The sequence below is a fragment of the Elephas maximus genome, chromosome 8, assembly GCF_024166365.1.
Source record: "Elephas maximus indicus isolate mEleMax1 chromosome 8, mEleMax1 primary haplotype, whole genome shotgun sequence".
Taxonomy (NCBI): domain Eukaryota; kingdom Metazoa; phylum Chordata; class Mammalia; order Proboscidea; family Elephantidae; genus Elephas; species Elephas maximus.
In genome coordinates this window covers 57,833,643-57,853,962 of record NC_064826.1, presented here as the reverse complement: position 1 = coordinate 57,853,962, position 20,320 = coordinate 57,833,643, and the positions used below count along the sequence as shown (strand labels likewise).

The following is a 20,320-nucleotide window of genomic DNA, read 5'->3' as shown; positions in this document are numbered from 1 at the left end:
ATTTGGATTATTTTCCTTATTATGAGAAATACTGCTGTGAAAGCTGAGTTATATGCCTCCTGGTACACATATCCAAGAGTTTCTAGGCAATAAGACTAAGACTGGAACTGCTGGAGCATACGCCACACATACCTCCACATTTATTAGATAATGCCAAATTGTTCTCTCAAGTTTTTATACTAACCACATTCCCACCTGTTATTATATTCACATGAGTTTATTAGTATCAAAGCTATACTAGATTAATTGAATTCATATGAAAAAAATTTCTTCTTTTTCTATTCTCAGGAACAGTCAATATAAGAAAGGGATCACGATCTTCTGAAAGTTTGGTATGATCCACCTCCAAAACCATACAAATTTGTTTTGTGTGTGTGTGTGTGTGAATAGAATTTTAAACTACTTAATTTATTTAAGGCACTCCGGTGTAGTGGTTAAGTGTTATGGTTGCTAACCAAAAGGTCAGCAGTTCGAATCTGCCAGGCGCTCCTTGGAAACTCTACGGGGCAGTTCTACTCTGTCCTGTAGAGTCCCCATGAGTCAGAATCAACTCTATGGCACTGGATTTTTTTTTTTTTTTTGGTTTGGTGGCTCAATGGTTAAAGTACCCAGCTGCTAACAAAAAGGTCGGCGGTTCGAACACACCAGCTGCCCCACGAGAAAGAGATGGGGCAGTCTGCTTCTGCAAAGATTTACAGCCTTGGAAACCCTATGGGGCAGTTCTATTCTGTCCTATAAGATTACTATGAGTCGGAATTGACTCAGGGGCAGTGGGTTTGTTTTTGGTTTGTTCAATTTATTTAATAGTTATACATCTATCAGTTTTGATAAGTAACAGTTATAAAAATTCTTCATCTAATTTTCTGAAGTATTGACAAAATTTTTAGAAGTATTCACTAATTTTTTTTTGAGGGGTCTGCTGCATTTGTAGTTGTCTACTCCCTTTTCATTCTTAAAATTATTCATTGCCTTAACTCTTTAAAAATTTAATTATTCTTGCTAAGATTTGTCTATTTCATTAGTTTCTGCAAATAAACTTTTAATTTTGTTAATTCTGTTTCTCTGTTTTCTATTTCATTAATATCTGTTCTTATTTTATTATTTTCTTTCTTTGAAATTGGTATGGTTGTTTTTTGTCTATTTCTTGAATACTTTTTAATTTTCAATCTTTTCTAAGTTAACCATTTAATTCGACATGCACTGTACAAGTTATAACTTACAACTTTTAATAAGCATTGTTTTCATTCTCATTTATTTATAAATATTTCATTTCTTTTTTAACTATAATTATTAGATTTTTTTTTAATTCTCTGGTATGTCAGTGGTAGTGAACATCTGTACTGATATCTAACTTTATTGCATTGTGGTCAGTATTGTATAATTTATATTACATACAGTGGTAATTGCGAACATTTATGATCTAGTATGCTTCATAAAAACTGTACAGCTGTCCCGTGTGTGATGAAAAGAATGTATATTCTAATTATTAGGTATACCATTTTATATTTTATTAGATCAAGCTCATTAATTGTGTTGTCCAAGTTCACTACATCCTTAATTAATCTTTTGACTGTTTAATCTAAAAATTACTCTGAAATATGTTAAAATGTCCTATGATGATTTTGGATTTATCAATTTCTCCTGAACATTCTATTAATTTTTGCTTCAGATTTTTCATGACTATATTGTTAAATGCATGTAAGTTCAGCATTGTTATACATTCCTGGTGAATTGTTTCACTTTTAAACAGACAATGTCTTTCTTTAGTCTTAATGCTTTTTGCCTTAATGTCTATGTTCAATATTAATAGAGTGCTTTTGTTAGTATTTGCCTACTGTATCTTTATCCCCTTTCAACTTTTTTGTGTCATTATATTTTAGGTGTGTCTCTTACAAATAGCATATAGCTAAATTGTATTATTATTTTTTAATAAATCTAAGAGTTTGTCTTAACTAGCAAGTTTATGCCATTTACTTTTTTTTTTTTTTTTTAATTTTTATCAAGCTTCAAGTGAACATTTACCATTCCAATCAGTCTGTCACATGTAGGTTTACATACATCTTACTCCCTTCTCCCACTTGCTCTTCCCCTATTGAGTCAGCCCTTTCAGTCTCTCGTTTCCTGCCAATTTTGCCGTCTTCCCTCTCTCTCTATCTTCCCATCCCCCCTCCAGTCAAGAGTTGCCAACACACTCTCCAGTGTCCACCTGAGTTAATTAGCTCACTCTTCATCAGCATCTCTCTCCCCCCTACTGACCAGTCCTTTTCATGCCTGATGATTTGTCTTTGGGGATGGTTCCTGTCCTGTGCCATCAGAAGTTCTGGGGAGCATTGTCTCTGGGATTCCTCTAGTCGCAGTCATACCATCAGGTGTGGTCTTTTCATGAGAATTTGGGGTCTGTATCCCATTGGTCTCCTGCTCCCTCAGGAGTTGTCTGTTGTGGTCCCTGACAGGGCAGACATCGATTGTGGCCGGGCACCAACTAGTTCTTCTGGTCTCAGGATAATGTAGGTCTCTGGTTCATGTAGCCCTTTCTGTCTCTTGGGTTCTTAGTTGTCGTGTGACCTTGGTGTTCTTCCTTTGCCTTTGCTTCAGGTGGGTTGAGACCAATTGATGTACCTTAGATGGCCGCTTGTTGGCATTTAGGACCCCAGGCGCCACAATTCAAAGTGGGATGCAGAGTGTTTTCATAATAGAATTATTTTGCCCATTGACTTAGAAGTCCCCTCAAACCAAGTTCCCCAGACCCCAGCCCCTGCTCCGCTGACCTTTGAAGCTTTCATTTTATCCCGGAAACCTCTTTGCTTTTAATCCAGTCCAATTAGGCTGACCTTCCTTGTATTGAGTGTTGTCTTTCCCTTCACCCAAAGCAGGTCTTATCTACTGATTGATCAATAGAAAGCCCTCTTCCTCCCTCCCTCCCTCCCCCCTTTGTAACCACAAAAGTATGTGTTCTTCTTCGTTTTTTCTATTTCTCAAGATCTTATAATAGTGGTCTTATACAATATTTGTCCTTTTGCAACTGACTCATTTCGCTCAGCATAATGCCTTCCAGATTCCTCCATGTTATGAAATGTTTCAGAGATTCGTCACTGTTCTTTATCGATGCGTAGTATTCCATTGTGTGAATATACCACAATTTATTTACCCATTCATCCATTGACGGACATCTTGGTTGCTTCCAGCTTTTTGCTATTGTAAACAGAGCTGCAATAAACATGGGTGTGCATATATCTGTTTGTGTGAAGGCTCTTGTATCTCTAGGGTATATGCCGAGGAGTGGGATTTCTGGGTTGTATGGTAGTTCTATTTCTAACTGTTTAAGATAACGCCAGATGGATTTCCAAAGTGGTTGTACCATTTTACAATCCCACCAGCAGTGTATGAGAGTTCCAATCTCTCCGCAGCCTCTCCAACATTTATTATTTTGTGTTTTTTGGATTAATGCCAGCCTTGTTGGAATGAGATGAAATCTCATCGTAGTTTTAATTTGCATTTCTCTAATGGCTAATGATCGAGAGCATTTTCTCATGTATCTGTTGGCTGCCTGAATATCTTCTTTAGTGAAATGTGTGTTCATATCCTTTGCCCACTTCTGATTGGGTTGTTTGTCTTCTTCTGGTTAAGTTTTGACAGAATCATGTAAATTTTAGAGATCAGGTGTTGGTCTGAGATGTCATAGCTGAATATTCTTTCCCAGTCTGTAGGTGGTCCTTTTACTCTTTTGGTGAAGTCTTTAGATGAGCACAGGTGTTTGATTTTTAGGAGCTCCCAGTTATCTGGTTTCTCTTCATCATTTTTGGTAATGTTTTGTATTCTGTTTATGCCTTGTATTAGGGCTCCTAGGGTTGTCCCTATTTTTTCTTCCATGATCTTTATCGTTTTAGTCTTTATGTTTAGGTCTTTGGTCCACTTGGAGTTAGTTTTTGTGCATGGTGTGAGGTATGGGTCCTATTTCATTCTTTTGCAAATGGATATCCAGGTATGCCAGCACCATTTGTTAAAAAGACTATTATTTCCCCAATTGACTGACACTGGTCCTTTGTCAAATATCAGCTGCTCATACGTGGATGGATTTATATCTGGGTTCTCAATTCTGTTCCATTGGTCTATGTGCCTGTTGTTGTACCAGTACCAGGCTGTTTTGACTACTGTAGCTATATAATAGGTTCTGAAATCAGGTAGGGTGAGGCCTCCCACTTTCTTCTTCTTTTTCAGTAATGTTTTGCTTATCCGGGGGTTCTTTCCCTTCCATATGAAATTAGTGATTTGTTTCTCTATCCCCTTAAAATATGACATTGGTATCTGGATTGGAAGTGCGTTATATGTATAAATGGCCTTTGGTAGAATAGACATTTTTACTATGTTAAGTCTTCCTATCCATGAGCAGGGTATGTTTTTCTACTTAAGTATGTCCTTTTGAATTTCTTGTAGCAGAGTTTTATAGTTTTCTTTGTATAGGTCTTTTACATCCTTGGTAAGATTTATTCCTAAGTATTTTATCTTCTTGGGGGCTACTGTGAATGGTATTGCTTTGGTTATTTCCTCTTTGGTGTTCTTTTTGTTGATGTAGAGGAATCCAAGTGATTTTTGTATGTTTATTTTGTAACCTGAGACTCTTCCAAACTCTTCTATTAGTTTCAGTAGTTTTCTGGAGGATTCCTTAGGGTTTTCCATGTATACGATCATGTCATCTGCAAATAGTGATAGCTTTACTTCCTCCTTACCAATCTGGATACCCTTTATTTCTTTGTCTAGCCTAATTGCCCTGGCTAGGACTTCAAGTACGATGTTGAATGAGAGCGGTGATAAAGGGCATCCTTGTCTGGTTCCCGTTCTCAAGGGAAAGGCTTTCAGGTTCTCTCCATTTAGAGTGATATTGGCTGTTGGCTTTGCATAGATGCCCTTTATTATGTTGAGGAATTTTCCTTCAATTCCTATTTTGGTAAGAGTTTTTATCATAAATGGGTGTTGAACTTTGTCAAATGCCTTTTCTGCATCTATTGATAAGATCATGTGGTTTTTATCTTTTGTTTTATTTATGTGATGGATTACATTAATGGTTTTTCTGATATTAAACCAGCCTTGCATACCTGGTATAAATCCCACTTGATCAGGGTGAATTATTTTTTTGATGTGTTGTTGGATTCTATTGGCTAGAATTTTGTTGAGGATTTTTGCATCTATGTTCATGGGGGATATAGGTCTAAAATTTTCTTTTTTTCTAATGTCTTTACCTGGTTTTGGTATCAGGGAGATGGTAGCTTCATAGAATGAGTTGGGTAGTATTCCGTCTTTTTCTATGCTTTGAAATACCTTCAATAGTAATGGTGTTAAGTCTTCTCTAAAGGTTTGGTAGAACTCTGCAGTGAAGCCGTCTGGGCCAGGACTTTTTTTTGTTGGAAGTTTTTTGATTACCGTTTCAATCTCTTTTCTTGTTATGGGTCCATTTAGCTGTTCTACTTCTGAATGTGTTAGTTTAGGTAGGTAGTATTGTTCCAAGAATTTATCCATTTCTTCTAGGTTTTCAAATTTGTTAGAGTACAATTTTACGTAGTAATCTGAAATGATTCTTTTAATTTCATTTGGTTCTGTTGTGATGTGGTCCTTCTCGTTTCTTATTTGGGTTGTTTCCTTTCCTGTTTTTCTTTAGTCAGTCTAGCCAATTGTTTATCAATTTTGTTAATTTTTTCAAAGAACCAGCTTTTGGCTTTGTTAATTCTTTCAATTGTTTTTCTGTTCTCTAATTCATTTAGTTCAGCTCTAATTTTTATTATTTGTTTTCTTCTGGTGCCTGATGGATTCTTTTGTTGCTCACTTTCTATTTGTTCAAGTTGTAGGGACAGTTCTCTGATTTTGGCTCTTCTTTTTGTATGTGTGCATTTATCGATATAAATTGGCCTCTGAGCACTGCTTTTGCTGTGTCCCAGAGGTTTTGATAGGAAGTATTTTCATTCTCATTGCTTTCTAAGAATTTCCTTATTCCCTCCTTGATGTCTTCTATAACCCTGCCTTTTTTCAGGAGGGTATTGTTCAGTTTCCAAGTATTTGATTTCTTTTCCCTAGTTTTTCTGTTATTGATTTCTAGCTTCATTGCCTTGTGGTCTGAGAAGATGCTTTGTAATATTTCGATGTTTTGGATTCTGCAAAGATTTGTTCTATGACCTAATATGTGGTCTATTCTAGAGAATGTTCCATGTGCACTAGAAAAAAAAGTATATTTTGCAGCCGTTGGTTGGAGAGTTCTGTATAAGTCAATGAGGTCAAGTTGGTTGATTGTTGTAAGTAGGTCTTCCGTGTCTCTATTGAGCTTCTTACTGGATGTCCTGTCCTTCTCCGAAAGTGGTGTGTTGAAGTCTCCTACTATAAATGTGGAGGTGTCTATCTCACTTTTCAATTCTGTTAAAATTTGATTTATGTATCTTGCAGCCCTGTCATTAGGTGTGTAAATATTTAATATGGTTATGTCTTCCTGATCAATTGTCCCTTTTATCATTATGTAGTGTCCTTCTTTATCCTTTGTGGCGGATTTAAGTCTAAAGTCTATTTTGTCAGAAATTAATATTGCTACTCCTCTTCTTTTTTGCTTATTGTTTGCTTGATATATTTTTTCCATCCTTTGAGTTTTAGTTTGTTTGTGTCTCTAAGTCTAAGGTGTGTCTCTTGTAGGCAGCATATAGATGGATTGTGTTTCTTTATCCAGTCCTTGACTCTCTGTCTCTTTATTGGTGCATTTAGTCCATTTACATTCAGCGTAATTATAGATAAATAAGTTTTTAGTGCTGTCATTTTGATGCCTTTTCATGTGTGTTGTTGGCCATTTCATTTTTCCACATGCTTTTTTGTGCTGAGACGTTTTTCTTAGTAGCTTGTGAGATCCTCATTTTCATAATGTTTAACTTTGTGTTTGTTGAGTCGTTACATTTTTCTTGGCTTTTTTCTTGAGTTATGGAATTGATATTCCTTTTTGTGGTTACCTTATTATTTACCCCTATTTTTCTAAGTAAAAACCTAACTTGTATCCTTCTATATCGCCTTGTATCACTCTCCATCTGGCAGTTCAATGCCTCCTATATTTAGTCCCTCTTTTTGATTATTGTGATCGTTTATCTATTGATTTCCATGATTCCCTGTTATGTGTATTATTTTGTTTATTTATTTATTTTTTAGAATTAGTCTTAATTTGTTTGTTTTTGTGCTTTCCCTATTTGAGTTGCGTTGATATCAGGACGTTCTGTTTTGTGACCTTGTATTTTGCTGGTACCTGATATTATTGGTCATCAGGCCAAACAATCTCCTTTAGCATTTCTTGCAGTCTTGGTTTAGTTTTTGCAAATTCTCTAAACTTGTGTTTCTCTGTAAATATCTTAATTTTGCCTTCATATTTCAGAGAGAGTTTTGCTGGATATATGATCCTTGGTTGGCAGTTCTTCTCGTTCAGTGCTCTGTATACATCGTCCCATTCCCTTCTTGCCTGCATGGTTTCTGCTGAGTAATCTGAACTTATTCTTATTGATTCTCCCTTGAAGGAAACCTTTCTTTTTCTCCCTGGCTGCTTTTAAAATTTTCTGTTTATCTTTGGTTTTGGCGAGTTTGATGATAATATGTCTTGGTGTTTTTCTTTTTGGATCAATCTTAAATGGGGTTCGATGAGCATCTTGGATAGATATCCTTTCGTCTTTCATGATGTCAGGGAAGTTTTGTGTCAGGAGTTCTTCAACTATTTTCTCTGTGTTTTCTGTCCCCCCTCCCTGTTCTGGGACTCCAATCACTCACAAGTTATCCTTCTTGATAGAGTCCCACATGATTCTTAGGGTTTCTTCATTTTTTTTAATTCTTTTATCTGATTTTTTTTCAGCTATGTTGGTGTTGTTTCCCTGGTCCTCCAGAAGTCCCAGCCTACATTCTAATTGCTCAAGTCTGCTCCTCTGACTTTCTATTGCGTTGTCAAATTCTGTAATTTTATTGTTAATCTTTTGGATTTCTACATGCTGTCTCTCTATGGATTCTTGCAACTTATTAATTTTTCCACTATGTTCTTGAATAATCTTTTTGAGTTCTTCAACAGTTTTATCAGTGTGTTCCTTGGCTTTTTCTGCATTTATCCTAATTTCATTTGTGATATCTTTAAGCATTCTGTAAATTAGTTTTTTATATTCTGTATCTGATAATTCCAGGATTGTATCTTCATTTGGGAAAGATTTTGATTCTTTTGTTTGGGGGGTTGGAGGAGCTGTCATGGTCTGTTTCTTTATGTGGTTTGATATGGACTGCTGTCTTCGAGCCATCACTGGGAAACTAGATTTTCCAGGTAATCAGCTAAAAAAAATGCAGTCAGATCCCTATCTGAATTCTCCCTCTGGCTCCGGGTATTCGGATGTTAATGGAGCCGCCTGGGGAGGGTGGGAGAGGGATCAGAGAGCTAGGAGTGTAGCACCACCGAATATAGAGCTGAACACCGCGTTCACGCTCCGCCCCCGTCCGCCAAAATCCGGGCGGGACGGGTCCCCAGCTGGGACGCTGCTTTTCCTGCTCCGAGACCAGTCACTTCCTCCCGGGGACTTCTCCCTCCAGTGCGTGGCACTGCTCGCACGAACTGGGTGGGCGTTTCCCACACGAATGGGTGGGCCCGCCCCCAGGGTCTATTCAGGAGAATATAATTGGACCCCGCGGTCACGCCCCGCCCGCGCACGCGCCCAAATCCCAGCGGGACGACTCCTGGCTGGGACGCTGCTTTCCCCGCTCACGGACCAGTCACTTCCTCCCGGGGACTTCCCCTTCCGGAGCGCCGCACCACACGCACGAATTGGGTGGGCGTCACCCGCACGACCAGGTGGGCCCGCCCCCTGGGTCAATTCAGGGGAATATAATTGGACCCCGTGCTCACGCCCCGCCTGCGCGCGCGCCCAAATCCCAGCGGGACGGCACCCCGGGTGGGACGCTGCTTTCCCCGCTCCGAGACCAGTCACTTCCTCCCGGGGACTTCTCCCTCTGGTGCGCCGCGCCACACGCGCGGACTGGGTGTGCGTCTCCCCGCACGAACGTGTGGGCCCCGCCCCGGGGTCGCTTTAGGGAAATATAGCTGACCCCCCCTCGCGCCCCGCCCACTTCCCGCCAAACTCCCGGCGGGACGGCTCCCCGGCTGGGATGCTGTTCTCCCCACTCCCAGATCAGTCACTGCCTCCCGGGTGCTTCTCCCTCCGGCTGCGCCACTACGCCGCCCGCGCCAACCAGCTAGACTTCCTCCCAGGATGGGTTTGGGGGGGAAGGGCTGGGCCCCCCTTCTGTGCCGTCTGCCCCCCTGGGCTCTGCCCCAGATAGGGCTCCGAAGGTCACCTGCCTGGTACGCTGGCTCCTACTTCTGAAAACGGTCGCTGTCTGCCCGTATTTGTTCGTTTTCCGTCTCTAAGTCTGTGCTTGTTGTTCAGAGTTCGTAGATTGTTATGTATGTGATCAATTCCCTTGTTTTTCCGAGTCTTTGTTGCAAGAGGGATCCGCGGTAGCGTCCACCTAGTCCGCCATCTTGGCCCCGCCCCTATGCCATTTACTTTTATGGTGATGTTGACTTAATTGGTTATAATTAAATTTATATATACCATCTTATTTTGTGTTCTCTATAATTCTTAATTTTTCTCATTTACTCCCTTCTATCGTATTGATTAAATTTTCTTTCTTTTCATCCCACTACTAGTTTGCAGAAGTTAAACATTCTGTTTACATTCTTTTAACTGCAACTTCTAAATGGTTAACTTTAGAGACAGGCATGCATATTAAAAAAAAGTCTCTTCTGTCCTTCACTATAATACAAAGACCCCAAAAAGCTTTAGCTTCAATATCCTCTCTCAACCTTTATGATACTGTTAGCCAGTGTTTTATTTCCACTTTGCTTTCACAACCCAGTGGTAGGCTGCAGCCAGTCTGCATGGGCTCTCAAGTGATGAATGTTAAACTTTGTGAGTCAGTTGTCCGACACTGCTTTTATTAAAAATTAAATTATATAATCTTACAATTAATTAAATTATATTAAAAACAAAAGTAATAACTACTCAAAACTCATCACTTTCTAATTATTTTACCATATTTTACTACTATCTATGCTTTTGAGGTCATTTACATTTGTGTACCTGTAGAGTAGAAATACATATCTATTATGGTGTGCTATTGTGCATCTCTTCCCAGTTTGCATTTAGTGATGTCACACATCAAATTGACCATGACCATGGTGGGAGTATTTACTCTATACACAAACAAAACCAAAAAAAAACCTATTGCTGTCAAGTTGATTCCAACTCATAGTGACCCTACAGCCCAAAGGAGAACCATTTCATAGGGTTTCCAAGGAGCGGCTGATGGATTCTATCTGCCAACCTTTTGGTTAGCAGCTGAGCTCTCAACCACTGCACCAGCAAGGCTCCATAATTTACTCCATAGTAATTGGCAAATGCTGCAAATCAGAGCTCCTTGCCCATCCTCCCTGTGAAAAGCCAGTTACTAAACACATACCAGCACACCACTACTACCCCACATTGGTCATTATTACTGTTTGTTTGTTTGTTTTTAATGTAGCCAGGGTGTATTTATCAATTTCTTTGCTTACTCTCCCATTTTGCATTTCACACCTGCCTTCTAGGTTCAAGTTTCGTCTTGAATAATGATGGGCCTAGATTTACTGTCTACTGCCTCTTTATCAATATTAAAACACATCACAGGTACCTAGGTTAAGGGATTATCCCCTACCCTCCAACTCTCAGGGCCTGTAGCAGCATTAACTCATGGACTTATTCCTTTTTTTTCCAGATCACTTTGTTTCTGGTCCCTATCAACCAGTTGCCATTGAGTTGATTCTGATTCCTCGCGAACCCATGTGTGTCAGAACAGAACTGTGCTCCACAAGGTTTTCAATGGCTAATTTTTCAGAAGCAGACAAGCAGACCTTTTTTCTGAGGCACCTCGGAAGAACTCAAACCTCCAACCTTTTGGTTAGCAGCCGAGTGTGTTGTTTACACCACCCAGTTTCTGGTTGCTAGTGAGTTTTGTTTCTTTGAGAGTTCAGCTCTGCATAAAAAACTTTTAAATTGTATTTACCCAACATTTCCAGATTTTTACAATGGACATGTTTTCAGATTATTTTAGTCTTCCGTCTTGCTGATACCAGAAGTCTCCTTTAATAGGGTATTAAAGTTTTCTTTATATAGATTATGCACATTTGCATTGCTGTTATAAATGGGATAATTTTCCTTTATGTTTTCAAACCAATGGTTTTTCATTTTAGGAAAACTATTTACATTCGTAAATTTAATTTTGTAACCATTTTTCCTCAGTGCATTTTTTATTGCTCAAATATTTCTATAGCTAATCCACTTAGTATTCCCTATGTGTATCATCTATGGATAATGATAATTTGAAGGAAGGGCAGAAAGGAAAATGAGATAATACAGTAAAAAAAGAAGAGACTACAAACTCTGCAAGGGACTGGAGTTTTGCTTTTATATGTTCCACTCTGCCTAGCAGAGTGCTTAACACACAAGAATTGCTGAAGTACCTCATTGACAAAAATCAGACATATATGAAATGTGCTCAGTATCTGCATTTTCACAAACCAATCATGTTTTATACAACTAATCATAGGAATGAAAATCACAAATACATAAATTAGAACTGCTTAGAGAATAAATGGCTTATTTTTATATTAAAACATGAAATTAGAAAAAACTTAACAAAAACCAAAAAAAAAAAAAAAAACCCAATTTCTGTCGAGTCAATTCCAATTCATAGCGACCCTATAGGACAGAGTAGAACTGCTCCATGCAGTTTCCAATAAACCACCTGGTGGATTCGAACTGCGGACATTGTAGTTAGCAGCTGTAGCTCTTAACCACTATGCCACCAGGGTTTCCCTAACAAACAAAAGCCTCTCCTGGAATGTTACCTGATTTTTAATTAAAAGGAGGACAGTTCAAGAACAGAAAATAAGTAGGAATGGGTAAATAACTATTTGGTTAAAAAATCTTTTGGAAGTTAATAGCCTAGTGGCATTAATTAGAATCAAAATAAAGATTTCTGAAAATTGATAAATACCTTCTGTTCCAGGGTAAGTTGATACTTTTGTTTAACTCTCTTACACTTGTTAAACCAACTGTTCTCATCCATGATGAAAGGAGGTCCGACAGTCTCTGGAGTGCTGCTTTCACTACCACTGCTTCCCAAAGTCCTTAGCTCTTCCTCATCACTGCTGATACTATCAGAGCTGGGAAGATAAAAAATTTTTTTAAATAAATAAAATCAATTATATATTCTCAGTTGGTCATCTAGGAAACAAACCAACCAACAAACACCAAAGGATATTTGCCTGTCACAGCTGTGGACTTGAATGAACTGAAGAAAGCAGTGGTTGATGATAAATTTCCAACATTGAAAAATACCCAACAGAACTTAAAAAAAAGATAAGTGAAATTAAAAACTAAATGCATGAGCTAAAACACAGATTAGATACAACTGAAGAGAGAATTTGTAAACTGTAAGATATGAAGAAATTACAATTATATGCATTTATTTTAATATTTACTAAAGTATTTTCAAAATGGTAAGACAAAATAACTGCCACACTAGGATAATACAGCCAAGAAAAACTATCTTCCCAGAAAGAGGGTGATATAAACACATTTCCATAAAAACTGGGAGATGTACTAAAGAATTCTCACTAAAAGAACTTCCAACAATTATACTTTAGGAAGAAAGAAAATGACCAAAGAAGGAAGGCCTGTTTTGTAAGAGGGAAAAGTAAGCACATAAAATGGCAAACTTATGGGTAAACCTTAAACAAATATTGAAAGTTGAAACAGTAACAATGGTGCCTACTTTCTAGAATTTTAAATAAATTAAAGACAGACCTAAAATTTTGGATAGCAAGAGCATATAAGTCAGGGAGAAAATGATTAGAGTTAATGCTATGTTAGCTCTCATTGGTTTAAGTGGATGGTAAAGATATTAACTTTACATATTGTTCAATTTTAAATACACATATTAAAATTAATGGGGTACCAGTAAAAGAAGAGAAGTATAGTGTGTAACTTCTAAACTAGTAGGGGAATAAAATGGAAGAAAAGGAAATAAATCCAGAGGAAGGGAAGAAAGAAGACAGAAAAGGTGCAAAAAACAAAAATGAAAAAAAAAAAAAAACAGGACAATTAGAAAGCAAAAAATGCAATACCAAAAAAAAAAAAAAAAAAAAAAAAACCCCATTGCTGTTGAATTACTTTCAACTCACAGAAACCCTATAGGAGAGAGTAGAACTGCCCCACAGGGTTTCCAAGGAGTGGTTGATGGATTCGAACTGCCAACCTTTTGGTCAGCAGCCAAACACTTAGCCACTGCACCCCCAGGGTCCCATAGCAGATATCAATCCAAATATACCAATAAACTGACTAAGCACTTCCTTTAAAAGACAAACTCACTGCCATCAAGTCGAATCCAACTCATAGTGACCCTTCAGGACAGAGTAGAACCACCCCATAGGGTTTCCAAGGCTGTAATCTTTATAGAAGCAGACAGCCAAATCTTTCTTCTGTGGAATGTGGATAGCGGGTTCAAACTGGGGACCTTTTGGTTAGTAGCCAGGAGCTTAACCACTGCACCACCAGGGCTCCTTATTTAAAAGACAAAGCCAATTAAAATACAGTTTTAGAAATCCAGACTATGTACTATTTTAAAACATACTTAAAAACATAAGGACAATGAAACGTTAAATGCACTGTGTTTCAGAAATTCCTGGTGTACATTTTTTCACATACTAAAAAAAAAAAAGCATTTCTTAAATCAGGGTATAGCTTACAATTGATGACATCTTACTATTTCTGTCACCAATTTTTTTCACATTTTAATGTTTCTTAATTGAAATGCATTTACAATGGAAGGCATGTTACAGTAGATGAATCATGGAAAAAAAGATAAAAATATACTAGAAAAATACTAACAAAAAAAAAAAAAAAACCCGGTAGTAGTCTAGTAATACCAAACAAAACAGACTTAAAAAAAAGCATACTGATGGTTACTACAGATCAATAAAAAAAAATTCAGTACTTCTGGAAACTTTTAAGAATACCAAACTTATATGTATCTAATGATGTAACTTCAAAATATGTAAAGCAAAAATGAAAAAAACACAAGGGAAAACTGACATATCAAAGAATTTAATATATTATCTCAGTAACTTAAAAAAGATCAAGCAGATAAAAATTAAAAAGGATACAGAATATTAAAACAATACCATTAACAAGCATAATCTTTGAACAAAAAACCTAATTATTGGAAAAGTGGTCCTATCTTAGGGCATTTCTCAACAAACTTCGAGGAAATGGTTTTTTTTTTTTTAATTGTGCTTTAGATAAAAGTTTAAAGTTCAAGTTAATTTCTCATACAAAAATTTATACATATATTGTTTTGTGACCCCGGTTGCAATTCTTATCCCTATAATGTGACAGCACGGTCCCCGTTTCCACCCTGGGTTTCCCACGCCCATTCATCCAGCTCCTATCCCTTTCTGCCTTCGCATTCTGCTTCCAGACAGGAACTGCTCGTTTAGTCTCGAGCATCTACTTGAACTAAAAAGCATACTCTTCACAAATATTATTTTATGTTTTATAGTTCAGTCTAATCTTTGTCTGAAGAGTTGGCTTCAGGAATGGTTTTAATTCTGGGTTAACAGAGTCTGGGGGTCAGGTCTTCTGGGCTTCCACTAGTCTCAGTCAGACCATTAAGTCTGGTCTGTTTACATGAATTTGAGTTCTGCACCACACTTTTCTTCTGCTCCCTCAGGGACTCTCTGTTGTGTTCCCTGTCAGGGAGGTCATTGGTGACAGCCAGGCACTATCTAGTTTTTCTGGTCTCAGTCTGATGTAGTCTCAGGTTTATGTGGCCCTTTTGTCTCCGGGGCTAGTATTTTTCTTGTGCCTTTGGTGTTCTTCATTCTCCTTCGCTCCAGATGGGTCGGCACCAATTGATGCATCTTATATGGCCTCTCATAAGCTTTTAAGACCCCAGACGCCACTCACCAAAGTGGGATGCAGAACATTTTCTTAATAACTTTGTTATGCCAATTGACCTAGATGTTCCCCAAAACCAGGGTCCAATACCATAATTTGTTTATCTATTCATCTGCTGATGGGCACCTAAGTTGTTTCCATCTTTTTGCTACTGTGAACAGTACTGCAATGAACATGGGTGTGCATTTATCTGTTTTGTGAGGGCTCTTATTTCCCTAGGATATATTCCAAGGAGTGGGATTGCTGGATCATATAGTACTTCTATTTCTAACTTTTTAAGGAAGCGCCAAATCGATTTCCAAAGTGGTTGTACCATTTTACATTCCCACCAGCGGTGTATAAGCGTTCCAGTCTCTCCACAGCCTCTCTAACATTTATTATTTTGTGTTTTTTGGATTAATGCTAGCCTTTTTTTTGTTGGGATAAGATGGTATCTTACTGTAGTTTTGATTTGCATTTCTCTAATGGCGAATGATCATGGGTATTTCCTCATATATCTGTTGGCCGCCTGAGCGTCTTCTTCAGTGAAGTGTCTGTTTGTATCTTCTGCCCATTTTTTACTTCGGTTATTTGTCTTTCTGTTGAAGTTTTGCAGTATCTTATAGATTTTAGAGATTAGACCCTGATCAGATATGTCGTACTCAAAATTTTTTTCACAGTGTGTAGGTTGTCTTTTTACTCTTTTGGTGAAGTCTTTGGATGAGCCTAAGTGTTTCATTTTTAAGAGCTCCCAGTTATCTAGTTTCTCTTCTGGTGTTTGCGCATTGTTGGTTATGTTGCGTATTCTGCTTATGCCATGTATTAGGGCTCCTAGCTGAAATCTTCTATTAGTTCCTGTAGTTTTCTTCGGGATTTTCTGTGTGTAAGATCATATCATCTGCCAACAGGGATACTTTTACTTCTTCCTTAACAATTTGGATGCCCTTTATTTCTTTTTCATACCTTATTGCTCTCGCTAGGACCTCTTGCACAATGTTGAATAAGAGCAGGGCGGGGAAGGAGTGGGTAAATGGGAGAGAGGTACATCCAAGAGGGGAGAATGAGTTTTTTTGATCCCGCATGGTAGGTTAGACACTTGCACTTAGCTTTCACAGATTCAGCACTGCTTCTCCCTGGTTCTGGAGGCTTGAGCAGACTTTCTACCACTCGGTTTCTCTCACTGTGGAAAACGCATCCTGAGTGCTACTGCTTGCCTCAACCTGGGCACGCTGGCCAATCCAGCCTGCAGGGTGCCAGCAAGGTCAGGTCTGGCAAATCCTTGCTGCTTCTGAACTATCTCTCCCTCTCCCTGCTGCTCAGTACTACTCCTTAACTTTGTCTTTGACGTTGAGGGGTCCCAGATTGCCATATGTAATTGATTCACTTGTTTTTCAGGTCTTTGTTATAAGAGGGACCACAGGAAGCATCTGACTACTCTGCCATCTTGGCCCTGCCTAATGAACTGTTTTTATGTATACCACATCTCTAACTACCACAATAACAAAGAGTCATGAAAATATTTGAAAATTAAAAATTATATTTCTAAATATCTCTGTTAAAGAAATCTCCTTGATAAATTGTTTATTTCAGCTCAGTTGTTAGGTAAATTTGAGTTGAATTTTAACTCATAGTGACCCTATGTGACAGAGTAGAACTGCCCCACAGGATTTTCTTGGCTGTAATGTTTACGGAAGCAGATTGCCAGGTCTTCCTCTTGCAGAACTGCTGGATGAGTTCGAACTACCAACCTTTCAGTTAGCAGCTAAATGCTCAACCGTTGGCCCAGGCCACCAGGTTTTTTTCTATTTATATATTTCATATTTTAGTTTCACAAAGATAAACCCCCATTTAAAAAGAAGAAGGCTGATGGTCAATAAACATAAAAAAGTTCATTAACTTTACCAGCAATCAAAAAATGCAAATTAAAACAACAATAGGATCTCATTTTTCACTTATACAATTAGCCACATTTTAAATTCTCTGCTAGCATAGGAGAGAAATAGGCACTCCCATGTATTGGTGATAGAAACTAAATTTGGTATGAATTCTCTGGAAGGCAATCTGACAGTATTTGGCAAAACTTTAATAATATGTATGCTCTTTATCCCAAAAATTCCATTGCGGGACTTTTAACTCAAGTAAATAATCATGGTTCCATATCCAAAGATGTAGTTACAAGGATATTAAATAAAGCACTATAAATGAGTGAATAACTAAATGTACCCTAAAAGTCCAACAATAACTTGTTGAAATATATGTTTTGTAAAAAGTAATTTCAATCAGATGTATAAACTGCACAAAAACAAGCCATTCAATTATAAATTAAGATTTCAATAACATATTTTAAAATGTCAAGTACCTTTGAGTAAACTTCAAATATGGTGTATAGTCTATTACAGCAGGAAAGTTGCCATCCAATCCCTCTCCTTTTAGGCAGAAGCTAATAGACAATAAATATTCCATATTAATACGTAAGACTTTAAAATAAAAGGTAGCTGTTATAAACTCTTGTTAGAGGCATTTGTCAAATTGCAGGTTAATTTTCTGTTTTGAATTTAATTATTAAATTGTACAAATAAACACCTCAATAAAGATAGTCTACCTTCAATACCAATGACAAAGCATTTTACAAGTTAATACACTATTATATAAATATATCAAGCAAAAATAAAATTTACTGCTAAATATGTTCAAACACTGCCTCTTTATTTAATACTTAGTTTTTTTTCTAGTCTTTATTGGCCAGAGAATTTTCAAATGAAGATATGTTCTTCACATTTAGACAAATTCTCAGGTGACAAAGAATATCCCCTAAAATTTTACTGATGAGAAAACCTGGACAGACTTAAAATCTGAACAGCTGAAATGCCTTGGGTCTTACACCTAGAAAGGATGTTTAAAATCCTCTAATCTATCTATAGTCAGTCCTTTTTGAGGCCATAGCAACAGGTCAAATGTTAGGTGATTTTCCCAAAGTCATATGGTGAGTCTGGAAAGCTAATAAAGGAACTCTAAATCTCCCGGTCCCCTAATCGGTAATCTTTGTTCTGTACGATGATATAGCCAATAGGACAATAAAAGAAAAGGTTTTTAGTTTTATGGTTAAATTTTTTTTTAAAGTAATCTTCTAGGAATATAAACATAGGAATATTCATAAGATATATTTCGAAGGAAAAAAATCACCTATGAACTTTCAGCTTCTAGTTTCTTTGAGCAGTTGGTCTGCCGAAATACTTGTTCTAATATATCAATATTGAAGATATGGATGCACTTTTCCAGACACAAATAATGAGAAGATCAAAGTGGCAACACTTTCTATGGGCTTTCCTTCATTTATAGAAATGTTACTGTTGTATCTTTAAGACATATGCTTTCAAGTGTTTATACAGTTTCAACGAGTTACACTAAGCCAACAGTTACTACTCATCCAGATGGGTTTTTTTTGTTTATTTTGGTGACCAAGATCATATATTTATTATAAAAAAGAAAAGAAAAATACCTGTAAGGAATTTAGACAGAGTCAGAGCATACCACGTAAAAACGTAACATCCTTACAGGGATCAGAAAGATACCCTTCCTACAACATTTATCATATTCATCCTAAAAAAAATAAGCGAATTAGCCTAATAGCAGTTTATTAAATCTTAAATACAGAAAAGTTACCTCATGGATGGACAACTATTTTGAAAAGAAAGCTATTTACTAAAAACAAGAAGGTAATCTCAGTGAAAATGGGCATTATTTTTAAATTCAAGTCCTACAAATAAATATTCATGTAAGCCTTCTATTTCGTTAATGTCCTTGAATTTTCAAATGATATTATTCCAATGTAAATCTAGTATTTCCATCATTCCTGTGTTTGAGTTCTTTTTATAGACAGATCTTTTACTTTAGTATGATGTAAAGTCTGAGGTCAATTAAAGAAATGGAAAAAGGTGCTTCCATAACTCCTTAAAAAAAACTTACATTATCCTTTTTTAGAATGTGTAATCTTTGTCTAGAATCAATTCTACTTGTATAAAATCAAAGCAAATGTGAATATTATTATAAATAACATAAGAGTCATAAAATACCTAAGATACCCTGTCAGTATCTTCTTTATCTCAACACCTGAGATAATGAGAATCTTTCAAGCTCTGAATCTACTTTATTTCTTTTTGTTTTAAAGCTGTAGCTGAAGAATACTAAAAGATAAGATCCAGAACCTTTTTCAGTGCTATCAGGGTACAAAATATTTCTGCTTGGGCAGATATGGTATGAGCTTTCATTTTACTTAGCTAGAAAGCAAGCCTATCAGTTAATTCCTGAAGTTTGAGATAGTCTCTTCTGAGACAGCAAACCATTTGGAAATCTAACTGGTGTCACTTGAAAGGGAACAACATGAATTGAATATCAATATCCAATTGTGTGCTTTACTTAAGACAAGAAATTGAAAGAAAAAGCATAAGTAGAAACTATTGTAAGATAGAATTATTTAAAAACTGAGTGCATGTGAATAGATTTAAGTACCTGAAATCAATAGCATTGAGTCCAAGCAGCATGCCAGCAAGCATATTTGCTTCCTCACCCAAGACAATTGCTCCATCTTCATAAAATCTCCTAAAAAATAAATATCCAAAACAGACTAAAATTTGAGCTACAGTAATTACTTAGAGCCCAATCTAGTGTAGGAAGAGCTAAATTTTATTTAATTTCTTAAAAACATACTTGGATCACCCAAATCTTACAGATATTTAGGAAAAACCACCGCCGCAATAACAAACCTCACTCTCTCTCCAAATGTTTCTACCTCTCTTAAAAAGAATCCCCAAAGTGACTCTTAATAGGCCCAATGTGCCTACCATTTTTCCCTAATAAAAAAACCCTTACCGTCCAGTCCATTCTGACTCATATCAACCCTACACGACACAGCAGAATTGCCCCATAGGGTTTCCAAGGAGGTCCTGGTGGATTCAAACTGCTGACCTTTCGGTTAGCAGCCATAGCTCTTAACCACTAAGCCACCAGGGTTTCCTTTTCCCTAATAGTGATGTAATATCAATGTAATCTCAAGAATGATAAATTCATAATCATTTACACTGGTCTATTTTCAAAACTAGGGGCAGTAGGAATTATTTTTATTGATTTACATAAAAAGAGAACTAAAACTTTCACCCTCAAAAAGAATTAGTAAAATAAATAGAAAGATCTTTTACACCTCTATTGAGGTGTTCCATAAAAAGGCAAAGATCTTCAACAAATCCTTGTATCTGAGATTTTGTCCCTGCCCTAAAATCTAAATTAGCTGTTGACAGAGTATT

General features: G+C 37.0%; 2 protein-coding genes across 6 annotated transcripts in view; one reads left to right on the top strand and one right to left on the bottom strand.

Annotated features, from left to right (window-relative positions):
- SLC25A40 (solute carrier family 25 member 40) overlaps positions 1 to 340 on the top strand; it is a 90,976-nt gene extending 90,636 nt beyond the window's left edge. Inside the window, exon 14 of the mRNA XM_049893162.1 lies at positions 289 to 340. Coding sequence (XP_049749119.1) covers positions 289 to 325 — 37 coding nt within the window. The 3' untranslated portion in view covers positions 326 to 340. The remainder of the gene's footprint in view (positions 1 to 288) is intronic.
- RUNDC3B (RUN domain containing 3B) overlaps positions 1 to 20,320 on the bottom strand; it is a 143,396-nt gene that overhangs the window by 51,414 nt on the left and 71,662 nt on the right. For 4 of the 5 annotated variants that reach the window (XM_049893154.1, XM_049893155.1, XM_049893151.1 and 1 more), the window contains 3 exons: positions 19,530 to 19,619; positions 17,380 to 17,460; positions 12,079 to 12,247 (listed from right to left, as the gene is read on the bottom strand). In XM_049893154.1, the coding sequence (XP_049749111.1) occupies positions 12,079 to 12,247; positions 17,380 to 17,460; positions 19,530 to 19,619 (340 nt within the window). The remainder of the gene's footprint in view (positions 1 to 12,078; positions 12,248 to 17,379; positions 17,461 to 19,529; positions 19,620 to 20,320) is intronic. The other variant, XM_049893152.1, reaches the window with a different exon arrangement.